Below are 23,795 nucleotides of genomic sequence, written 5' to 3' on the forward strand. Positions count from 1 at the left end.
ATGCGGTTTTGTTAGTAAAAGATTTAATAACAGAGGTGGAATCAGATTGTATGTTGCCTCGCTGATACAGACACAGACAGGCTGCGCCCCGCCCTTCTTCTGATGTGCAACAAAAGTGGCCGGTCTCCTCTCACACTGCGCTCATATAAGCACCCAGGGTGTCACCCACTGACCCCCGTCACAAAACAGGCTCGGCGGTTATTGAAATTCACTCGCTTCACGGAGAAATAGCCAGCTCCACGCAGCAGCAGAAAACGGAGACAACTCTTCGATCCGCACATTATTTCCGGTTTGTTTTGCTTTGCTTTCTACGCACTCATGTCGTGATACAGCGTTACCATGGTTACAAATAACAGCTATTGGAGCTACAACATCCCAACTTCCTTGGACAGTCCCAGCATACGCCCACTGTCAACAGACACCCGCTGGAGTCTCCGGACGCATCTGAGCTCACCTGCATCCAAGCGCACCACACAGCAGACGTCCATGTGTTGCGCGCTCAAGTCGACTTAAAAAGAAATTGCAAGCTCTACTTGGAGATAAACGTCATTATAGTGAAAGCTTTTTGTAGATTTTACTGTGTATTTTCCCGTAGTTATGCAGGATAGAGGAACATTTATCAGTCCTTTCCTCAGACCGCGGTGTCTGGCGGCCGCGGCGCCGGCCGGGAAAGCGAAATTGACTCACCCGGGAAAGGCGATTCTGGCAGGTAAGCTTATCATAATTTGTCACGCTGAAAAGTCAGAGTTTGACAAAATGTCACTAGTTCCAATGAAGTTAGTTAGTTGATCAAAGCAGTATTATTGTTTTCCAGATACTTGTGTAAGCTTTCTGGCGAACAGCAGAGCGAATGTGCAACATTTAAGACAAAACAATTAAAACAGCGTAGAGGAAATGAAAACCTAATGAAGTCACACCCAGGAGGGAGGAAATGAAGTCAATAGGCCTAAAGTCAACAACTTACTTAAGTATTCTGCACAGGCACGTTATAATTTGTAAAATATTGTCACAGATGTTTTCTCAGGACTGTTTGCAGACACAGTGAAAGCGACAATTCTTTTTTATTTATTTTTTTGCATTTGTTTTTGTCTCGTTTGGTATCTAGAGTTGCTATATTTTCCACCAACTTCTAACACTTGCACTCATACCATGCTGACCCCGTGACCCTGTTGTAAAATGGCTTTGAGCGTCATTGCCTGAAAGAGAAAAAGAAAGCCGTTCTCTTCCTCTGTCCTAACAAACAGTCCTGTCGTGCCATGGTCAGATCTTACCTGCTGCACTGATGTGATTCTGTCCCTCTAATCTAAGATCACCTCTGGTGCACTTTACATAATGCTGTTAGAGTGGATTGATGCATGCAGCAATCCAGGGGACCCTCTCCTGAGACAATACAGTGGAGCTATTCACACAGTGTCTCAGGTATGGTGGTAAGTGAGAGGATTGTGAGAATGCAACACCAGAAACACCCTTAACGTTCTGTCATCTCAATGCTTTATGGCTGTAACTAACGATAATTTGAACTGTTGACCAACCTGTTGATTAGATTTGGAATAATGGGTTAACCATGTAGCCAACAGCACAACATTATGTATTATGTATTGATATGAAACGGAGGAATAAGAAAAAAAATTGTTGAACTGAAGGTGCAACCACCAAAGGTTTGGTAAAATATTTTAACAAATCAATTGATCGACTTATAGGTTATAGCACTACTGCTTGTTTTAGCCATTCCTGTGATTCATCAGTTTATCCTCCTAAGGTTCAGAAGCTCTCCTGCTCTGCCCCCCCCCTCGACCCCCTCCTGTGTTGATGAAGGGTGCAGCAGCTCCAGTTGATGAAGAGCCTCTGAGAGATGCTCCTGTATTAAGGCTACATGCTGCTATTTGGCAGAACCATTTACATCCATTTAAAAAAAAAATCATTTTTAATGAATTCCTTTTCATTTTAAGGTTAAAAACAAACAGTTTTAGGTCAGAAGCTTATGATTATTTTAGTTATTGCACTGATTATTTTCTCGATGAATCATTTTGGCTATAAAATGTGTGAAAATAAGAGTTCCAGAGCTCAGGGTGATGTCTTTAAATTACTTGTATTACCTGCCGAACAGTTCAAAACCCCGACATATTTAGTTTACTATCATATACAAGACAAAATCAAAATAACTTTTGGATTAATGATTTTGTGGTGCATGGAGTGAGAAGAGAGGAAAAAAAATCTCCCCTCTAGACTCGTGTCATCCTGTCAGCCACGGAGAAAAGGAAATGTGACCGCGGTGAGACCTCCCCCCCCCCTCCCCCTTCAGTCCCGTGCAGCCTGATTGACTGGATATGGCCCAGTGTAGCTGGCCAGTTTTGCAACAGCAGCATGATTGCATTTTCTCTCTGTCTCAACTCTGTGCACCGTCTGACTCCTCCTGGCCTCACTGTCAAGAAACCATTGATTTATCACTGCCTTTCAAGGGTTTTTGGAAATGGAAGTGTGTCTACGTGTAGTATAATAAAAGTACATGTGCAAAGCATCACTTGGATGACTCAGCGGAAGATAGCTGTCTTTTTGAGTCTGACCTGAGATGTCGTCCATCAAAAACCACAGCTGATAGTTTACATCGTCAGGATGCACATTTTTTTCACTCAGCTGTGGCAGTTTATAAATCCAATTGACACCTCTCACAGTGTTCTGACATGCTAATGCTACTTTAGATGTATCTGCTATGGCAGTATGTCTGTGTGGAGAGAACGAGCCACATGCCCGAAGGCTCTAAGTAGACAAAGCACGAAGTAGAAGGTCAAAGCTTAATGGATTACATAGCCCACATAGACCGTGGTTAGGGAGGAGGGGTGCACATTGCACATCTCCAAAGCTTTTAGAGATCTGTGAGCTCTTTCTGCTCCCATTGGCTAGTTCAAGTCTTCGCTCAACAGCCACTGGTGATGACTGAAGTTGAGACACGGAAGAGTTTTATCTGCGTGAGGCCTGAGGGGGAGAGAGCGGTCTAACTGGGTCTCTGGTCCTGATTTGCTGGCTGCTGTGCATTCATACTCTGTTGTGGCTTTCATTTATAACTCTTATAAGCAGAGCCTGGGAAGCAGATGATTAGACAGAGAGAGAAAGTTCCTTTTTTATCTTGATTTCATGATAGATTGGACTTTTCACTGAGACAGGCTTGGTTTTATGTCATTTTTTTTGCTCCCTTTTCTTTTCCTTTCTTTTCCTCTCCTCCATATCTGTCCCTGGCCTCAGGGCAGCCAGTTAGGTTTTCTGAGTGGCTGTCTCCTCTTAGGCTCAGAGGGCTCGTCAAACTGTGCACTTAGTTCCTGTTTCCTCGCGTCACAGGTGACGCACACAGTCACCTCCCCTCCGCTGTGCTGCTGCTGGCAGACCCAGGGTACCGGGATGCAAGATGATAAATTACAGTGCACCCCTTCTGTTAATCTACCAACCCCCCCTGCTGTAACAGCCTGTCAGCTACATGTTGGTATAATGCAGCCACACAAACAAATAGCAGTGTAGGAATTAGAACATTTAAAATAAACTGGGTCAGCTTAATATTACATTTTTTAGTCTCTCTTCATTGCATGTGTGAATGTCTTGGAGCTTACAGCACCACACAGGATTTTTTGCTTGTATCTCACTAATTACAAATCACAATTTTATAAACATATCGGACGTTTTTAAATTTTCTTTCTTTCAGTCAGCCACTGGTTTTAATTAATTTCGTTATTGTGTAACTTGCAGAGACTTGAAACTTGTTGAGAGAATCAATCAAAGTGAACGTTATACATTTTTGTCAAAGTTATATAATCGCAGCAGGGTAATTCATTTTCAAGTAATTACCTTGTTGGGCTCCAAAACACTCGTCTTAGACTTGAAAGATGGTTGCCGACAACAATCTTTAAATGCCTTGGAAACCTTCTGCTTCTTACTATGAGTGATAGGATTGTGTTGTCCTCAGGGAAATATCTTTACCACTATGTTTTACCAGCTCGTGGCTAACTTTTGTCTGCCTACTGGGAAGATAGTGTATAGAGGGTTCGTAGGGGAGATTTTTCACTAAAAATAGCTGCCTTCTGTATCTGGAAACAATGCAGAAGAGAGGAGAGACTGAATCACAACAGTAAGTTGAAAGACGCTAAAACCCTCCAAAGAGCTAAGGGGAATGTGATGTTAATCTAAAAATATTGGTTATAGCATTCAGTGTTTGTTTAGTCTTTGTTTGAAACCGGGACAGCATAGTTTGTGAATACAGATTGAAACTTAATAAACAGTTCTTGGATTTTATTTAATTTATTTATTTATTTTATTTTTTATTATTATTGATATTTTGACAGGACAACAGATGTTCCAGAACTTTACGACATTCTATTCACAATTATGTTCCTTGTACCCAATTCTTTTTTTATACAACACAAAACAGAAGCATCCCTTAGACTACAACAGAGGGATCAATAATATAAATCAGACTACTACCCAAAGACTTCCCCTCTTTGATTAAATTAATTCAGGCTGCACCTGTCAGCCATTGAATACAATTTCAAACAGCTTTTAGACAGTGCTTGGATTTCAGAAGTCAGAGTTTCCTTGAATGTGCCAAACAAAGAAGGGTTTTCAAATGCTCATAATTGCATGAAGATATAATAACTTGACTTGGGTAAAATTAATAAGCATACTTTCTTTCTTTCTTTTATTTCAAACAAAAATTAAATATAAAACACAATAAGTGTGTTGCAACACCAAAATATAAAAAAAACAATAACTAACTAAGTGTTCAAAACAACATGTTCAATATGAAAAGGAGCGGGAGGAAGCCAAAGCTTGTTATTTTGCCCACCCCTCTGACTGAATAAAAAAACAAAAAAACAACAACTCAAATGTCTATGTAAGTAATATAAATGTAAAACATGTAAACCCACTGGTTTTTATCCTTTAACTCTAGAGAGCCTGACAGCCTTGTCTACAACTGTACACACTGTCAAAACAACCTGTGGCAGTTGTCCTGTTCATGGAAATCTGTGTACAATCTGCTTGCTGCAGTTAAAAGTTCCATGTAAAATTAATCATCCTGTAATTAGGCATCAGTGTAGCATTAGGGAGTGTTGTTCAGGACAGAGGAAGCCTTAAAGGCCAGACGTCAGATGAATAATTCTTTTCATGTTTTGCGATGTTATTACGGCTCTGTTAATAGGACACCTCATGTTTGAAGTACATCAGTCCTCTGGCTATGTTCCCCATTTGGACTGGAGATATTGACATAATAACATCTTTGCCCCAGACTCCAGAGAATTAAAAGTGAGAGATAATCCAAATAAGGAACATCTGGATGAATAATAGATTGATTCTGTTGGAAAAATGCTTATTAATTTTCCGACACACACACACACACACACACACACACACACACACACACACACACACACACACACACACACACACACGTAGATACACATTGTTGACTGTTCTGGGTGAGTTAGTCACATATATGGAGTCACTGAAAAAAGATGATTAGAACCTGCCACATTTAGACAACTTGCTAGATTGTCAGCTCCTCCAAAGAAAAGGGAAGTTCCTCGGTGGACCAGATGTGTTGTATGCTCATTAAAGTCACAGAAGCAGGCAGGCAGGACAGGATTTCAGAGACGGTTCCTCCCTGTCAGCTGGCTGCCTCTGTGCCTCTCTGTACTGCAAAAAGTGGCTATGAATTTGTGTTGAGTATCTTGCATTCATGAATGTGTGTGAATCTGCACACATACGCACTATGTTCAAACGTATGTGGAGCTAAAATGTTTAGTTGATTAATTAATAAATCGATCAACTTCCTTTTTCCAGCGTCTCATTTGTAATGATTTGCTGCTTTTCTTTGTCTTATGTGATAGTAAACTGAATATCTGTGAGTTGAAAAAAAAAAAAAGGTCTGATATATTGGGATGGCCATTTTTAGCCACGCTAGGGGTCTTGCAATGCCCGAATGTTGTTAACCACTTTGGTCCAGACTGAAATATCCACTGCTAGATGGATTGCTGTGAAATTTTGTACAGACATTAGTGGTCCCCAGAGGATTGTCCTCCAACTTCTCCTCGAGTGCAACTAGCAGGTTGGCATTTGTTTTGTGAATTATCTAGACAATTATTGTAAGGATTGCCATGAAAGTTGGAAAAAATATCCATGTTGACCAGAGGATAAACCTTAATGATATGGTGATCCCCTGACCTTTCATCTAGCGCCCCCAGCAGGTGCTGTCTGAACATGAATATGTTCTCGTGCCCAAACCTGGTCAATAAAGCAATGTTTTTTTAAGTTTGGTATGGAATAACTTAGATTAGAGCCCCGACCTCAACACCACCAAATAGCTTTGGGATAGATTTGAACGGTGACTGTGAGCCAGGCCTCATCACCTAACATCAGTGGCTCACTAACGCTCCTGTGGCCGAACAAAACCCTGCAGCCAGATTCAACATTCTGGTGGTACGCCTTATTCAGAAGAGGGAGGCTGCTATAATGCTATGCTCAACAATCACTTATAGGTGTAATTGTAAGTGTTGATTAAATCATAAAATAACCATATCCGAGCACAGTGTTACCTTTAAACCGTACATCAACGTATGCACTCTGTCTGATTTATTAAACTGCTGCTTAGCTTGTGGAAGTTTCAAGTCTCTAAGAGTCTGTAGAAGCAGATTTGTATTAGACACAACCTGTTTTTCACCGCCCTTGGGATCTGACTATCACTCCAATACCATTTCCATTTCTTCTCGTGTAATAGTAACTGTCAAAGATCTATGTGGATTCATTGATTTTATGACACAGTGTGAAGAAGTGTTGCTGTGGGATGAGGAGAGAGGAAGGAAGGTGCTTCTGAGAGAAAGATTAAGAATGGGAGAGGAGAGCGAGCCTGTGAAGATAAAAATGAATGGCCATTTTGCTGATGTAACCCACGTCACGTGGCAGCGACATGGGAGTCATTTAGGGTGTCATCTGTAAAATTTGAGTCTGTGTTTTGGATGTAGGCTGCAACATGGACTAGAAGACAAGCAAACTGCTTCTTTTCCACAGGCGCTGTGTGTCCAACGAGGATTGATTTTGAGTGTGTGTGTGTGTGTGTGTGTGTGTGTGTGTGTGTGTGTGTGTCTGTGGGTGTCTGTTCACAGACTGGATGGTTTTGGCCAAAAACAGATGAATGAGCTTTATTGTTTCTTTTTCTCAAAGATACAGTGAGCCTGGATCAGCATGGCTAGAATGGAGTGTCGTAAAGCTCATGTGATTTCTGTTACATCTCCGCCAGCTAGCATTTACTAACTAGTACTCCACCAGGATTAGAAGAATGGCAGCTTACTGGCCTGGTGATTAAAATGTGTGAGATAACATGAATGTCATGATTCAGCTTTGTGGTACTCACAGTTTTTACGAATTTGCCCAATTAGGTGAATCCAGCTCTAACCAATGATGGATGATAAGCAGTTTATTATTGTCAGTTATCATCCCAGCGTTATCTCAATACTAATGCACTGATGTTAACTCAAATACTCCCAGTCACATGTTACAAAATCATCTTCATCACATTGAATAAAATGAATGGTTGTATAATGTTTAGGTAGACCAAAAATAAAATACTACAATTTTGACAAAGATGTGTATTACACAATTTAAAAATTTGAATTTACAATCATATGGAGATTAATGATGTGAGATAAATGAGTGTATTAGATAATTGTGCAGCCTTAAGTAAAAGCCATGTACTCTTATTGATTCCCTTTAATAAATCAGTCCCACTCACAAAAAAGGAGATAAAGAGAAGCAGATGAGTCAGGCTTTTTAGGCTTCGAGACAAATGAGATTTATGCAAATACAGCTAGAACCTAATATCAGGAAGATATTCCTTTGAACTTTTGGTATTGCATTGCAGTGCCATCTACTTGTAGTCTTAACATTTATGTCCTGGATTAAATATATATATTTTTTTATCTTAAGTGGATGCTCTGCTTCTTGGTGCCACAGCGATAAAGGTCCTGTTGGCAGCTGTGACGTGAGGAGTGCAAAACTGCAGAGCTAAATGACACATGCATGTTTATAAGCATGAAACGTTGCTTCACTGCGGCAGTATGTGGAAATGCCAGAATACACACAGAATACACCAGTCCTAACAGATAGCCAGTGTCATATTAAACCGCCTTAAATCATGAAGGAAAATTCTGCTCAAAGTCTCATTTCTAGAAAATTCTTAAAACCTGTACTGAGTCTTTTCATTATCTTGAAATAAGAAACAAGATACACTAGAAAATTAACATTTTTAAAAGATCTTGAAACTAGGTGTTTTGAAATACAAACGTGAAATAGTCTCTCTTGTTTTAAGAAAAAAAGAGAAAGGAAAAAATGCTTTTAGGACTGAATTATTGACTAAATCTCTGGTTAAAGCTGTAGGTAAGTGTAGGATTTGAAAAATGTCTGACTTTAGCAAGGAGACAGATTTAACCCTGAGAAAGAATGGGAACAAAGCAGAACATAGACTGCACCAATTTTCAACTGGATTGTCTATTTTTTCTACAAAAACAAAATTATGCCATGTGAATAATTTGAAGGATGCTATAATCATATAAATATTCAGGTTTTAAGATGGATGTTTTTTTTTATATCTTGGTAGTGCATGGGAAGTCATGTTTTATAAAAGCTTCTAAACATCTGAGGTACAACCTTTTCTTCAGTAAACATCTGATCACAACTGATAATTCACAGAAACAGACAGAATCACAACCACTTCCTGTTGGAACCACTTCTCTTTGAGCAAGATTTGGACTTTTCATGAAAGGCATTTCAGTTTTTCACTTCCCATTCTTCTTGACTTGGCACAAACACAAACCATATACAGTACAGTAAATGTTCCTTAATTAACCAGAAAATCTATTTCAGATCAGGGATATCTTTTGTTTGTTGGTCGGGGGGTGGGGGGCATGTCTGTATGTTTCTGTTTGTGTCACTTGCACAGTGTGCTTGTTTGCATGTGTGTCTGTATCATTGCGTTAATAGAGGGTCTTGGCCAGGCTAATGGAGCCCCTCCCTGCAGGCTGAGTAGATAATTTAATTAATGTCAGCCCTTTTTCTATCCGCCCCCCTTCCCTCGTGACTCTTCTGTGTTGTGCCTAGGCCTCGCTTTTGGACACTTGTTCTCATCTACTCAACTCAACCGCAGCCGGTTTCAGGCTGAACTCTCTTGCAGTCACTCACATGTTCACATTCACTTTATTATTTCTTTCTTTCTGTATGTCTTTATCTCTGCAATCACACAGTGATTAATATTATTTATATATATATATATATATATATATATATATATATATATATATATATATATAATATTTAAGATACAGTAACATTTTCACACAACCTTCTCTTCTTCTTTCAAACAGCACAGTCGCTGTGTAGTTCAGCCGCAGCAGAAACAGTTGATTCATCCTCGCCTAGCTCGTTACTCTTCCTCTCTCGGCTGCAGCGCTTTTAATGTTTATGGAGGGAAAGCCATTTGTGGAGTCACTGTAATGATCCATGATGTGATGGCACCTCCATGCAATTCATAAGGGTGACTGGGCACTGAATCAGGCTTGGTTTGGCTGCAGCCAGGCAAACATGGTATGCTAAGTTCAGGCAATATGTCAACAAAGCTTCCTTTTCCTTCCTCAGCTCTCATTGTTTGACCAGTGTCAGGTTCATCTACACCTATTCTTTATGTTCTCTATATTAATAAACATCTACTATGATTGTCTGTGTTTTTCAGGTGGACTTGCAGGTGGCATAGAGATCTGCATCACCTTCCCAACAGAGTATGTCAAGACCCAGTTACAACTGGATGAGAAGGCCAATCCACCCAAATACAGAGGAATAGGTGAGTGTGATGTGTTTGTTTTAAGAAAATGTTTTGTTCTATCATTTTGCCAATATATTGAGCTGAATGTGGGATTCAATTTAGTATCAAATATTTCCCAGTTCAGACACCTACCACTGATATAAAACCATAGCATTTTTGGTTTATTAAACACACTTAATTGATACCACTCTCATGTCCGTACATGAGAGTGGTATCAAAAAAGAGAGTAAAGTGAGAGTAAAGTGTAAATACGAAGCTACTACCAGCAGCCAGTTAGCTTAGCTTAGCACAAAGACTGGGAAACAGCTAGCCTGGCTCTGTTAAAAGGTAACAAAATCCGCCTACAGGCACCTCTAAATTTCACTTGAAAAGTGTTCAAAATGTTATGTCTGTCTATCTATCGTATATATCTATCGTATATTCTGTTCTTGATTCTGTCTCTGTGCCTCTCTCAGGAGCTCATTATCCTATTACGCATCATCCCCAGGTACATTAGGGATTCTGGCAGGCTGTCGCTGTGCTTGTTTATATGACTTAGGACAGACCAATGCACACTCACCATCCATGCATACCAGGGTACAGACTCACACACACACACACACACACACACACACACACCCAGGATGTGTTAATATTGGCTGGAGCTCTGAGGATCCGAGACCATGCTAATGAGCGCTCAAGACAGCTGTTGCATTTTCTGCTCCGTTGTGCATTTGGCTCGATAGCAGAACATGGATTACTGGACTGATATCTCCAAGAGTAAGAAGTAAGAAGTAAGTTCAAAGAAAAACACCAAGTTTTTTGGGGAAAATAGCCTGTTGATGACAGATGGACAAGGACAGATGTTTTTGGTGTGCTCTTATGTGTATTCTTTATAAGGGTCATTCCATACTCAGGGCAAATACATGAATAAACACTGTTGCAGTACATTGTTTATGCTATTTGCTATTTAAAACAACATATTTCTAATGAAGGAAATTGTCCACAGTGGAATCTGATGTTTTGAAATTGTGTGTGTGTCCTTACAGGTGACTGTGTGAAACAGACGGTACAGGGTCATGGCGTTAAAGGACTGTACAGAGGACTCAGCTCACTGGTGTATGGATCCATACCCAAATCTGCAGTCAGGTAACTAAAATAACGATAAGGGTTCTGAAATAAGACTCAAGTACAGCTAAAAAATTGGGTTGTAAAATTCTAAAAAAGTAGCTAATCTCAAAGTACTTAGATTGAATATATGATTGAATAATCACAATTGTAACTGATACATATGAGTTCTTAAAGGATGAGATCAGTTCACAGTTGATTCCTCCAATCAGTAAAATCAGAAATGACCAAATAAAGTGCACACACAGTGAAACCACATAACTCCTCTTTACAGCGGTCCAGTTTTTGATGCTTCTGGTTAGCTTTTCAGTATTTCGCTGTAACGGATGATTTTAGGCGTTATGAACTGAAGTCTCTCTATCAATGATGTTGGACTTTTAAAGTAAATGACGCACAATTATCATCATCATCATCATCATCATCATCATCATCATCATCATCATCATCATCATCATCATCATCATCACATAAAACCATTTATTTTACTGCTTTGAATCTTTTGTCACTTTACATTTTATATCTTATATTTATATTCTAATAAATATAAAATGTAGAGTGTATGGGTATATATGTGCAGTAAATAAATTGAGCACTTTTAGCTAAGCCATTGTGATCTTCTACCTGGAACCACTAACACACATTTCAATTATTCTAGTCCATTACCCACAATGCAAGGCATAAATGTCACACTACCCTTCATTATTCTTTCACTGCAATGACATTTATGAAAATGTGCACATTGCAGTGCATGTGTACACACACATGAACAAACCTAAGTCAGACACTTTCATAGAACAATATTTTGTTCCCCGTTTCATTCTTTAACTCCTTCCCCCTCTCTTTCTTTCTTTCTCTCTTTCTGTGTGTGTGTGTGTGTGTGTGTGTGTGTGTGTGTGTGCGTGTATTTGTGTGTAATGCGGGAGGGTAGCCTGTCTGTTCGATGGAGAGACAGGCCCAGCCAGGCGGAGCAAAGATGCCACTCAAACTCAGGCAGGGTCTCAATAGGAGCACAGACGTGTGTTGGTACTCTCTTTGTGTGTGTGTGTGTGTGTGTGTGTGTGTGTGTGTGTGTGTGTGTGTGCGTGTGCGTGTGCGTGTGTGTGTGTGTGTGTGAAGAAGTATCATTGTGTCAGTCAGCCTTTAGCACCTTTTCCTGAGAGACTGACTGATTTTGTTTCTGCTCTAAGAAGAGTTTTCTCTGAGGAAATGTGGCATGGAGGAGTAAAGGGGTTTAGTCCATGTCCTCTTTCTGCTCTTGTTATTAGACTACATTGTATATAAAAATGCATATTGGTGGCTAAATACATACCAGCTGTGTGCAAGTTTTATACATTTTTATATACATTATGTAAAATATACATTATTCAATTATTTCTACTTACATCAGTACATCAATCACAATCAGTACAGCCTTCAGATGTCTATGGGTTATGAGCTGTTGCCCCTTGTCTTATTTGAATGCTTTCTAGAGGCATGAAGATGTGATGTTATTAATTCAGTAATTCACAACACAAATCCATGTTCAGAGGCAAGTTTGAAAAATATATACACATCATTTTGTGTTTTTTTTTTTCTGTTTTCCTAACTTGGTAATCATCTCATGAATCCTCAGATTTATCTTGCGATCATTTGGGGGTGTGCAGAGCTTCTGATTTAGGTAACATGTAAAGGTGAATACAAAAAAGAAACATGACGGAGAGATGGAAACAGATTTGATTAATGGAGAGTACCTTAGCAAGTTTCCATTGACCACCACTTCCCCTGAGTCGTTTGTTCGATCTGCTCTCTTCTTACTTCCTCTATCTTCTCTCCCTTCCCCTCTTCCTATCACTTATTTGCCTCCCCAACCCTCTTTCTCCCCCATCCCATTAACTGATTGCCAATGCACCATCAAGCACCATACAGCCTGCTGGAGGGTTTTCGGGGAGGTATGACAGGGACAGACAAGAGTGCCTTTGACCTTTTCCTCCCCTTAACTCTTCATCCATATCTACATCCCTCTCTCTTGTCTGCCCAGCCTCCCTTTCTTTCCTTTTTAGTCTCCAGCCAACTCTTTTCCCTCTCCTTCACCTCCTCTTCTCATCTGCACAACTGACCTTGTAGAAAGACCTGCTAATGAAGATTGGGCAGCACTCTGCTACTGTCCAGAATGACTCATCTCCAACTGTGGATGTCGGCCAAAACACGATGTGTCATATTCTAATGGTGAAGTTTTGTCCACTTGTTAAATGGGTGGGGGAGATTTGGAGAGTTAATTGGCACAGGATCAGGCCTGACAGTGGCATATTTCTCTCAAGCAGCTTTTAACGAAAAGCATTTGCTCCACAAAGTTAGTTATTACGTAAGTGCATCTCAGTGCAATCTAAGAAAGCTGCAGGGAAGTACACTTTTTCATTTTATATTCTCTCCAAAGCTAAAACCCTGTTTGTAGTAAGGAAGTGGTGTGCATAAAGAGAGAGAGGAGTGGATTTATTTGTGTGTGCTGTTTGTTCCTGTTTGACAGTCTGAGTCAGTTAATTGTGTGGAGCCTGTCTTTCAAAACTAAATCTATTCGAGGAGTGAGACAAGAGAAACAGATGTGGAAGGTTAATGAGCAGAGGAAAATATTGCGATAGAAAAGCAGATGGGGAAGAAAACTAAAATCACTTGAGCCAAGTATAAGAGATGAATGCTGTTAGACCTGTGATGATGGCAGGTAGATGGTTCAAGCAGACTAAGCAAAGACAGAGAGGAAAACAAAGCATTCATCAAGACCTAGTGTCTGTCCTCCTCCCCCCTTTTGCTAAATGTACCGTGCAGCGTCCTCCCTTCACCACAATTCAATTCCATCTATAAATAGCCTTTCTTGTAAAGGACTCACTGGCACAACAATTTCTGATTGCAGATAAACCACACCTCTCTCGCTCTCTCTCTCTCTCTCTCTCTCTCTCTCTCTCTCTCTCTCTCTCTCTCTCTCTCTCTCTGGGCTGGCTTCCATGGCAGCTGTTGCTGGTCACTCGGTTTCTGAGCCACTACAGTTTATTGTTGCATCCTTAATGAGGATGCAGGAAGGACAGTAAAATAAAAGCCGTAAGCACATTCTGCATCTTAAGCAGTTTGTTTCCACAAAAAAATTGTGGTGGAGGGAAGTTGCATCTGTGGTTCTGATTTAATTTGTACTCATGAGTCATTGAGTGGACACATCCTCCTGTACTACTACTACTACTGATTTCTGCTGATGAGGGACAGCATAATTATCTTTCTATCTGTGGCCTTCTTCATATGCTGTAGGTGTAGTGGTAATGACTTAATGCAAGAAATATCATTATGTTTGACTGCAATTATGTCATCTATTTGTTTTTTTATTTCATTCATTTACTTAATAATTTTACAATAACTGGAAGATGATCTTAGGTGATTAAGCTGAATTAATCAGATTGCAGAATGGTTTAATACGTTGGCCTCAAAGACGTAAAAAATGGAGATCCAACAAACAAGAGCAAAGGCTCAACCACAAAAGAAACTTATAACTTTCAGCCTGCCATGTTAAACGTGTATATTCTAAGTTGTGTGTAGGAGGTGTTTTTATAACTTGCAGGGTTTTAAACAAAAGTAGGCAGTTGAATAAAAAGTACTTAACATGTCAGATGTACTGTGAAGGTCATCCACTTTTAGCAATACAAGACCCTACATAATGTTTTTTTTCTCTCACAAAAATAATGATTATTAACTTGTCTTGCAGCAGTTTTGTGTTAACTTCTTCCATTATTCCCTGCTGTCTCTGTTCTGTTTCTAAGGTTTGGGGTGTTTGAGTTCCTCAGCAACCGTGCAAGGGACGAGTCCGGTCGACTGGACAGCACCAAAGGCCTGCTGTGTGGGCTTGGAGCCGGGGTCATGGAGGCTGTTTTGGTGGTCTGTCCCATGGAAACTGTCAAGGTATGTTAGCAACTGATCTGTGGTCAGATTTTTTGTGTCATGCACAGTCAATGCCCAGCGAACCGAATACACCTAAAACGATTCTGTCCCATGTACTTTGTGAATTTGTAATTTTTGTATAATAAGCACTCTTCTCAGCTAATTATATTTTCAGTTTGTTTAATATTGTGTGTCTGCGCATTCACTGAAGAGGGTCAGACTAAACATTTGTGCAGTTTTCACTACCTTGTGTGTCTCCCTTCTCTGTAATAGCAAAGCAACATTTCCTGTTTTCCTTTTTTTATCTACCAAGGTTAAATTCATTCATGACCAGACTTCAGCCAACCCCAAATACAAGGGCTTCTTCCACGGAGTTAGAGAAATCATCAGGGCACAAGGTAACGACCAGCTTCAATGCATGTAATTCACCTGACATCTACTGTTCGGACAGGGTAATGCAACTGAAAACGTAGCATAATTAAAAAGTGTAGCATCCAGACATGATGTTGTTTACGAAATGTATGAAGAGCATAACAAATGTATCTACTGTACTTATCATGCCTTACCAGGAATAAAAGGGACATACCAGGGTCTCACCGCCACGGTCCTTAAACAAGGCTCCAACCAAGCTATTCGATTCTATGTGATGACCTCTCTCAAGAACTGGTACAAAGGTCAGTGTACATAAGACTGTATGTGTTTGTCTGTCTATCCGTATAAGAGATATTTTAACAAGAGACCAACAATGCTTATGGCCTAGAAAAATCAGTTGAGATGATTGTTAGAAGTGGCTCATGTCTAATGGGCTTCTTTTCTTCTGGAAGCAGAAGTCTTGCGGCAAAAACGAAAGCGTGCAGACTGATATGGGTATATACTGAAGTGTGACACAGTATACTATGAATAGTAATACAGTATAGTGTTCATATGGACTGATTGTCTGAGGTCCAAAGAGTTGGCAAACTGCTTGCAGGCATTCATCAGCTACACACCCTGATCAGTTGTTCAGTACCAGGACTGAATTTGCATTCAAGCATTCACTGTTACCGACTCCTCTGTTATGTCCTTTTACCAGGTGATGACAACACTAAAGCTATTAATCCCTTGGTGACTGGAGTATTTGGAGCCATAGCAGGAGCAGCCAGTGTCTTTGGAAACACACCACTAGATGTCATCAAGACAAGGATGCAGGTACTGTATATTGTAATATGAAGCCATTATAAAGCACGGGTTTTTGTATTTCTTGCTTGTGTTTTAATACAAACTTGTCAATGCTTATACATAACAGTGCCTTTCTTTTCTTCACAAAGGGTCTGGAAGCACATAAATATAAAAGCACACTGGACTGTGCTTTAAAGATCATGAAATATGAGGGCTTGGCAGCGTGAGTATGCCTCTACTTTGTTTAGTTTGTTTGAATTTAGCTTAGTTTTACAGCAGGCTTTCATCCCTTTTTGTCATACCCAGCCTCTTCAGCTTTTTCATCTTACAAGTTATGTTGTTAACAGTACATGGGAAACACCTATTGGCTTTACTTAAACACTAATATTAATCATATATAATACAATAAGTCTACAGAAACTAAATCTGCAAATATTTACCCTCAGAAACCTAGTGAATTAGGATTTTTAAAATGTTATTTATTTATCTACAAAGCACACCAATCCAAGTGAAAACATGTTAGACATGAAACATTTAACATAAAATTAAACAATAAAATCCTATGAGCCAAAATTTGTTTAGAATTTCATGGCTATATATTGATGTAACCCCCCCCCCCTCTTCTTGTGTCCATCTGTAGTTTCTATAAAGGAACAGTTCCTCGGCTGGGCCGTGTGTGTCTGGATGTGGCCATAGTTTTCATCATCTATGAGGAGGTGGTGAAGGTGCTGAATACAGTCTGGAAGACGGACTGAGCTACTGTAAGTATAGGGTGATGGCTTCCTGCTTTCCAGGCATCAGACACAGATCTGAGTATCGCAGACCTCTTACGCATCATAAAAGCAGCTGCCAAGGGGTGAAACAGAAAGCTGAACTTAGATCGGTGTCATATGCTAACCAGGAAGTTAAAGAGCCCATAGATAGGGGCTGCAGACAAGAATAAAGCCTGTGTCGCCCATATCTGGACAGCTGCAGTGTATGCAGTGACCAGACCAGGGGTCATTTTCAGAAGTGGGATTATACAGTAAGGTTAGCCAAATAACTAGGTAAAAAAAGATGCTTAAGCTTGATTTATGCTTCTGCGTAAAATCTACGCCGTGGCTACGTGGAGACACAAACCTACGCAGGACCCTACGCCGTGGCCTGACGGGCACCTCTCGTAAAATGTAACTACACATCGCGGCGACACATGCCGCTCTGCCGTGGCTTGGTAGTGTTGCATTTCCCACGACTCATTTCCTGGTTCTCCTTCTCTATAAACAACATGAAACCAAGGAGAGGGTTAACTTCTGCTGCTACAGATTTCCCACCATGGTCAGAAGGCACAGGGGAGACACTTTGTTTCTCTCATTATGACTCTAGAGTCGCTACTCGCTCCGAAGCTAATCACCGTCCCTCTCTCACTCGCTCTACCACACACACACACACACACACACACGCACACACACACGCACACACACACACACACACACACACACACACACACACACACACACACACACACACACACACACACACTCACACACACATATGCCGGCCCTGCTCTCTTAAAGAGATCGTCGCTCACACCAACGCAAAAGTAAAAACTTCAGGCCACTACGTAGGCTACGGCGAAAGCTCTGCGTGGAGGCTCCGCAGAACCATAAATCAGCCTTTAGTTGTAGAGATACATCATTTCTAAATGTGAAACAAAACCTGAGTATTAGAGTCAACAACACCATTCTTGAAAACAACATTTTTGCAGAAATGTCAACCTTTTTTCAAGTTATCTGGTTCACATTATTGTAAACCTGCTTTGTAAAATACCCTCCTTTAGTGAAAAACATTACTTCTAGTCATTCACAGCTGTTTTACAGATGTTTACTGCGAGTATGAACGTACTGGATTTTCTTGAGTTTGTGTTCTCTGACTCTTCTTTTACACTCACATAAACTGCAGTAACTTCCATAACTAAGCCTTTAATAAAAATGAATTTGCAGTTATTTTTATACAGGGTAGATTATAATTTAGTTTATTACCAGCATTATAGTTTTATTGTAAAGTACGATATATTTCTTTCCTGTGCCAAATGCCAAACCTGTTATACCATGAAAGTGTTTTCAAAGTAAGAAGATGCAAAAGTAGCATAATGATCTTAACAAGAGAAGAGCAAATATTATAACTTATTGTGACATACTTTATAAATGTATTTACTGAAAGTTGAATGTTGAATATCTAGATGGTTGGGAAAATATTCACTGTTAACTTGTGCCACTTGTTTTTTCTGTGAACAGGTCAGGGTGTTGGGTGTTTTTAACATGTTAAAATACAGATCATACAGTCATACAGATCAAGTAACCTCAGACCTCTTTCCCTTCAATGGAAGCACTGCTGTTCATCAGGTCATATCACTGGATGCTTTTTTGTCTTAGGTCAAGGGGGTAATTAATTGGAAAGGAAAGAAAATAAATATTTTTCTGCTATACACATTTATTTTTTTCAGAAAATCACTCTGGTCAAGGGGGTAATTAATTGGAAAGGAAAGAAAATAAATATTTTTCTGCTATACACATTTATTTTTTTCAGAAAATCACTCTGGTGTGAAAACTTCTCACAATTTGTAAGACATGTTATGTAACCTGTGATGTGCAAGGGCTCAATGGTGTTTTAAGCCTCCAACATAGCCTTCCAGGCAGCTAACCCTAACCTTAACCCTAAACATAACTATTGCCGCGCTGCCTGGAAGGCGACGTTGGGGGCTAAAAACACGAAACACCTGTGCAAGTAGGCACTGCTTTATTTACTGTAAGGGGGTCACCTGCTAAAAAGATTGGGAATCACAGTCTGTTCAAATCCATTTCCAGTGCGGTTATGTTTCAGTGTTTCATTCAGGGTTTGTTTTTACTTCTCACTCCTGTGCCTTTTGGTGTTTGTTGGTGAATGCTACTTATGAAATATCCTCATCTATTATCGATCGATTAAACTCTAATCATCTTACTGGCAATTTGAGATTTTTGTAGTCCAGTCATGTTGTTTTCATAACAAATATTACAAGAACTGTATGATTTTGAAAACAGTCATAATCTATTACTGTAATAATTGTATTAAAATACTGATGGGGTGATGATGGATTATATTTCCCTATTTCTGAAATAATGTTCATCTTTTTTTGTTGAATTTTTCTGTTTGACCAGACAAATGCTTGTGTTCCTTACTGTCAAATAGCCAAGATATTTTTTTTATTGTCACAGCAAATCAATATATTCCAAGGATGTGTGTGTAGGCTATGTGGTTCTGTATAGTGAAGCTTGTGCAATAAATACCATTCCCTCCATTTGTCTGTGCTTAATGTCAAGTCTTTTGTTGTAGGGGGATTTCAGATCTCATTAAAACAAGCATCTGAAAACTTGAAAGCACGCAGACTGTTTTTTTTTATAATCCATCCTCTCTCGTTCGTTGGTTTTAAAACAGATCAGGTTGGGACAAACCATGGGGGGCAGGTAGGGGAGGAATCAAACAGGGAACTCATTGTTCCAGTTTTGGCTGATGTTCATGTAGAGTGGTTCAACTATTCATCTTTCCCTCTTTAGTGTCTTACACACACACACACACGCACACACACACACACACACACACACACACACACACACACACACACACACACACACACAATCCCTGGTGCCGCAGTGTTGTGAGAAGGAATGCACAGCTCTCTGCAGAAGATGGGAGTGAGGACAGCATGTAGTAGACATTTTGGCCTGAATAAGGAAGCGGGGAAAGTATACTGAAAAGTACTCATGTAAAACTTACTGTACTTAAGTAAAAGTAGTTATGCCACAGCGTAGAAATACTCTCTTAAGTAAAAGTTAAGTATTCAAAATGTTCTTGAGTAAAAAGTTTTAGCATCACAATCTACATTACCGAAAGTGAAAATACTCGTAATGCAGACCTGCCCATTTCAGGGGATCATATATATATTATAATATAATTATTGATGTGAGGTGTCACTTTAATGTGTAAAGTTGCAGCTGGTACTGTGCTAATTATACACTGTGTTCCAAATTATTATGCAAATTATATTTTACACTGATTTTCCTAAATAGTCGATGCAAATGATTATAATTTATATATAATATAATTTTCAAGTCACCAACCGTTAGGGTGTAAGTCGAATTTCATTGAACAAACCACCCAATGAAAACAGTATTTTTTTCAAAAATAAAAAAACTCAAAATGCACTGTTCCAAATGATTATGCACAACAGAGTTTCAAAGCATTTTATAGGTTGTAAAGAACTGAAAATGGCCATTTGCTGAATTTGCAGCATTAGGAGGTCATATTTACTGAAATCAAAAGCTATTTCAATCAAACACATCTTAACAGAGCAAGTTACATGAAAAGATTTGTGGCTGATTCAGAGCACACACGGGTTTGTGCAGATAAAGGCATAATGAGGAAGGTTTCTGCCAGACCAATTCATCGGATTAAGAGAGCAGCTGCTAAAATGCCATTACAAAGCAGCAAACAGGTATTTAAAGCTGCTGGTGCCTCTGGAGTCCCGCAAACCTCAAGGTGTAGGATCCTCCAGAGGCTTGCAGTTGTGCATTAACCTACTATTCTGCCACCCCTAACCAATGCTCACAAGCAGAAATGGTTGCATTGGGCCCAGAAATACATGAAGACTCATTTTCAAACAGTCTTGTTTACTGATGAGTGCCGTGCAACCCTGGATGGTCCAGATGGATGGAGTAGTGGATGGTTGGTGGATGGCCACCATGTCCCAATAAGGCTGCGACGTCAGCAAGGAGGTGGCGGGGTCATGCTTTGGTCCGGAATCATGGGGAGAGAGCTGGTAAGCCCCTTTAGGGTCCCCGAAGGTCTGAAAATGACCTCGGCAAAGTATGTAGAGTGTCTGACTGACCAATTTCTTCCATGGTACAAAAAGAATAACCTACCTTCTGTAGCAAAATCATCTTCATGCATGACAATGTACCATCTCATGCTGCAAATAATATTTCTGTGTTATTGGCTGCTATGGGCATAAAAGGAGAGAAACTCATGGTGTGGCCCCCATCCACCCCTGACCTCACCCTATTGAGAACCTTTGGAGCATCCTCAAGCTAAAGATCTATGAGGGTGGGAGGCAGTTTGCATCAAAACAGCAGCTCTGGGAGGCTATTCTGACATCCTGCAAAGAAATCCAAACAGAAACTCTCCCTAAACTCACAAGTTCAATGGATACAAGAATTGTGAAGGTGATATCAAAGAAGGGGTCCTATGTTAACATGTAACTTGCTCTGTTAAGATGTGTTTGATTGAAATAGCTTTTGATTTCAGTAAATATGACCTCCTAATGCTGCAAATTCAGCAAATGACCATTTTCATTTCTTTACAACCTATAAAATGCTTTGAAACTTTGTTGTGCATAATAATTTGGAACAGTGTAAAATATAATTTGCATAATAATTTGGAACACAGTGTATAATACATCGTTTAGTTGTTGATTATTTTTTGTAGAAATGATCTGAATCTGCAAAATAACTGGTGACTAAAGACTTAAAGTAATGTAGTGTAAAAAGTTCAATGTAATGGAGTAGAAATATAAAATAACAGAAGTTTCATAAAAATTAAAGTACTGAGTTACTTTCCACCACTGGTGTGTGTGAAGGTTTAGGACAGTGGACAGTCAGTCACAGTGTACCATGCAGCACAGAATATAAGGGTCTGTAACAAGTTAATACGTATCAGTTAAACAGGAGAGGACCTGGGACGGCAGCATGAAGTGTGAACACAGTGACAATATTGAGGCAAGAGCAAAGTACATGCCAAAAGGTTCTTCTTAAACAGTAGGTGGAGCTGTTGCCAGGGCCTCAAACCCATCTGTAAGGCTCTCCCTCCCTATAATGCTATGACACACACGCACACACGCACACACACACACACACACACACACACACACACACACACACACACACACACACACACACACACACACACACACACACACCAGTGGTGAGAGAGGCCTGCTCTCTCGTCATATCTGTACAATAGGGCTTTTATGAGAAGGGTCAAAGAATCTACCAACCTCCCTTCATCTTAACATCATTACTCCCTCCTCCTTCTCCTGTTTCTTCTCCTCTCTGCTGCTGGAGAGAGGATTGGGCCAAAATTGCCTAAACATCTCTCATCATCTTCACAGACATTAGTAGATCACAGATCATCTTTGTACTCCAGAGATGAAAAGTTAAGTTTCCCTCCTTTTCTGAGAGAAGTGGCTTTATAGCTGCACTTCTTTATTTTGCCCAACACTACAAATACTCAGAGGTTGACATTAACAAAGGTACATTTAAGGGGGAAAAAAACAGTTCATACTTTTTCTCCATTGCATTTCATAGATGGAAACATTTCATTAACACTAATCTATATCAGTGGTTCCCAGCAGTTTGGGCTTGTGTCCCCTTTGTGAACTCACATCACACATTATGGCCTCAATGAGGACATGAGTTAAAAGAAGTTAAAAAGAGGTTGAAATGTCCAGAATTTCACAAGTAAAAAGCAAAACAGTAGAGAAAAGTCTTAAAAAAACACAAAATTGTTTTTCTTTTTTCATACCTGTATTTTTTTTTATGACCCCTTAGATTTAGTTTGGGACCCCATGTGGGGTCCGGACCCCCACTTTGGGAACCACAGATTTATATTTTATCCCATTATCTCGTGGCTGTTGTATAAGGTTCAACCTCCTACAAGCTCATATGTTAAACTTGAAATAACCTACAAGTCTCAGAACAGCAATTAGGATAGAATTGAATGCATCAAACACAACATGGAAGTGTAATACTAATAATTGCTTATTCAATACAATATGAATCAGAACATTTACAGAACTTGTATTCTATTTTCCCACTGACGTGGTATTGCTTCTTAAACTAAAGTAGGGGATTTGAATAATTTCCCTATCTCTGACAATAATGACGAATGTCTTGTGTCTTCCTCGTCCTGATGCGCTTTTACAGTTTCCCCCATCGCTCAGTTTCTGCCCGAGAGCCTCCATTCACTCAAAACCAGTGAAGGAAAAGTAATGTTATTGTTCTCCAGTCTTTCTCTCCAAAGGGTGGATGCTCTTAGTTCTACGGGATGAGTGGAGGATCATTGTGTTGCTGCAGCTCAAAAAGGACCTCGTCACTTTCCGCAGCAGTTGACTGAATCTTATTTTAATGTAAACTTCATTTGTATTTACTGATTTCAATTATAAATGATATGAATATGATATAAAGTGACTGCACCGCTGTCCGTGGTGCTGAATGCGATTTTCTGATTGGAAGTCTAGCTGATTTCGACGGATTTAGGCACTTTTCACAGTGATCTTTTCACTCGCGTGAAGCTAATGTTTTTTATTCCTTGAAATGTTTTTGGTTCCAATTTTGGTGCAACGGTGCAAGTCACCATAAATGCCTCCATTGAGGATTAATTTGTGTGTTTTTCTCCAAAATGATTTGCATCTATCTCCCTTGTGGTAGGCGGTCCAACACACTTTGGGAAAAATAATAAGACATGTTGTAATACCACTCGTTTGTTGAGTAGGCCTAACACATTGCGCAATCAAGTGTGTGTGTGTGTGTGTGTGTGTGTGTGAGAGAGAGAGAGAGAGAGAGAGAGAGAGAGAGAGAGAGAGAGAGAGAGAGAGAGAGAGAGAGAGAGAGAGAGAGAGAGAGAGAGAGAGAGAGAGAGAGAGAGAGAGAGAGAGAGAGAGAGAGAGAGAGAGAGAGAGGCTGGTACTGTATGCCTCTCCTAATAACTAACGGTAGCT

At 39.9% G+C, this 23,795-nt stretch overlaps 1 protein-coding gene across 2 annotated transcripts; it reads left to right on the forward strand.

Moving 5' to 3' along the window:
• The first annotated feature begins 95 nt into the window (after nucleotides 1-95).
• Nucleotides 96-19,322, forward strand: LOC144518446 (tricarboxylate transport protein B, mitochondrial). 2 transcript variants are annotated; one of them, XM_078251142.1, is made up of 10 exons: nucleotides 96-709; nucleotides 9,761-9,868; nucleotides 10,879-10,978; nucleotides 14,734-14,872; nucleotides 15,165-15,249; nucleotides 15,421-15,525; nucleotides 15,924-16,039; nucleotides 16,159-16,232; nucleotides 16,650-16,770; nucleotides 18,283-19,322. In XM_078251142.1, exons 1-9 carry the CDS (start codon nucleotides 598-600, stop codon nucleotides 16,762-16,764), a joined length of 954 nt encoding a protein of 317 aa, XP_078107268.1. In that variant the 5' UTR covers nucleotides 96-597; the 3' UTR covers nucleotides 16,765-16,770; nucleotides 18,283-19,322. The 2 variants fall into 2 exon arrangements, with proteins under 2 accessions (XP_078107268.1, XP_078107267.1); XM_078251141.1 differs by having other exon boundaries at nucleotides 97-709; nucleotides 16,650-19,322.
• The last annotated feature ends 4,473 nt before the right edge of the window (nucleotides 19,323-23,795 follow it).

The sequence above is a fragment of the Sander vitreus genome, chromosome 5 (genome assembly GCF_031162955.1).
Source record: "Sander vitreus isolate 19-12246 chromosome 5, sanVit1, whole genome shotgun sequence".
NCBI classification, from domain to species: Eukaryota; Metazoa; Chordata; class Actinopteri; order Perciformes; family Percidae; genus Sander; species Sander vitreus.

Bases quoted from the DNA above. Each gene is read 5' to 3' on its own strand.
- LOC144518446 (XM_078251142.1), top strand. From the start codon at position 598: ATGCAGGATAGAGGAACATTTATCAGTCCTTTCCTCAGACCGCGGTGT. The intron at 14,873-15,164 runs GTATGTTAGCAA...TTATCTACCAAG, and splicing joins GTCCCATGGAAACTGTCAAG to GTTAAATTCATTCATGACCA. The intron at 16,233-16,649 runs GTGAGTATGCCT...GTCCATCTGTAG, and splicing joins AAATATGAGGGCTTGGCAGC to TTTCTATAAAGGAACAGTTC.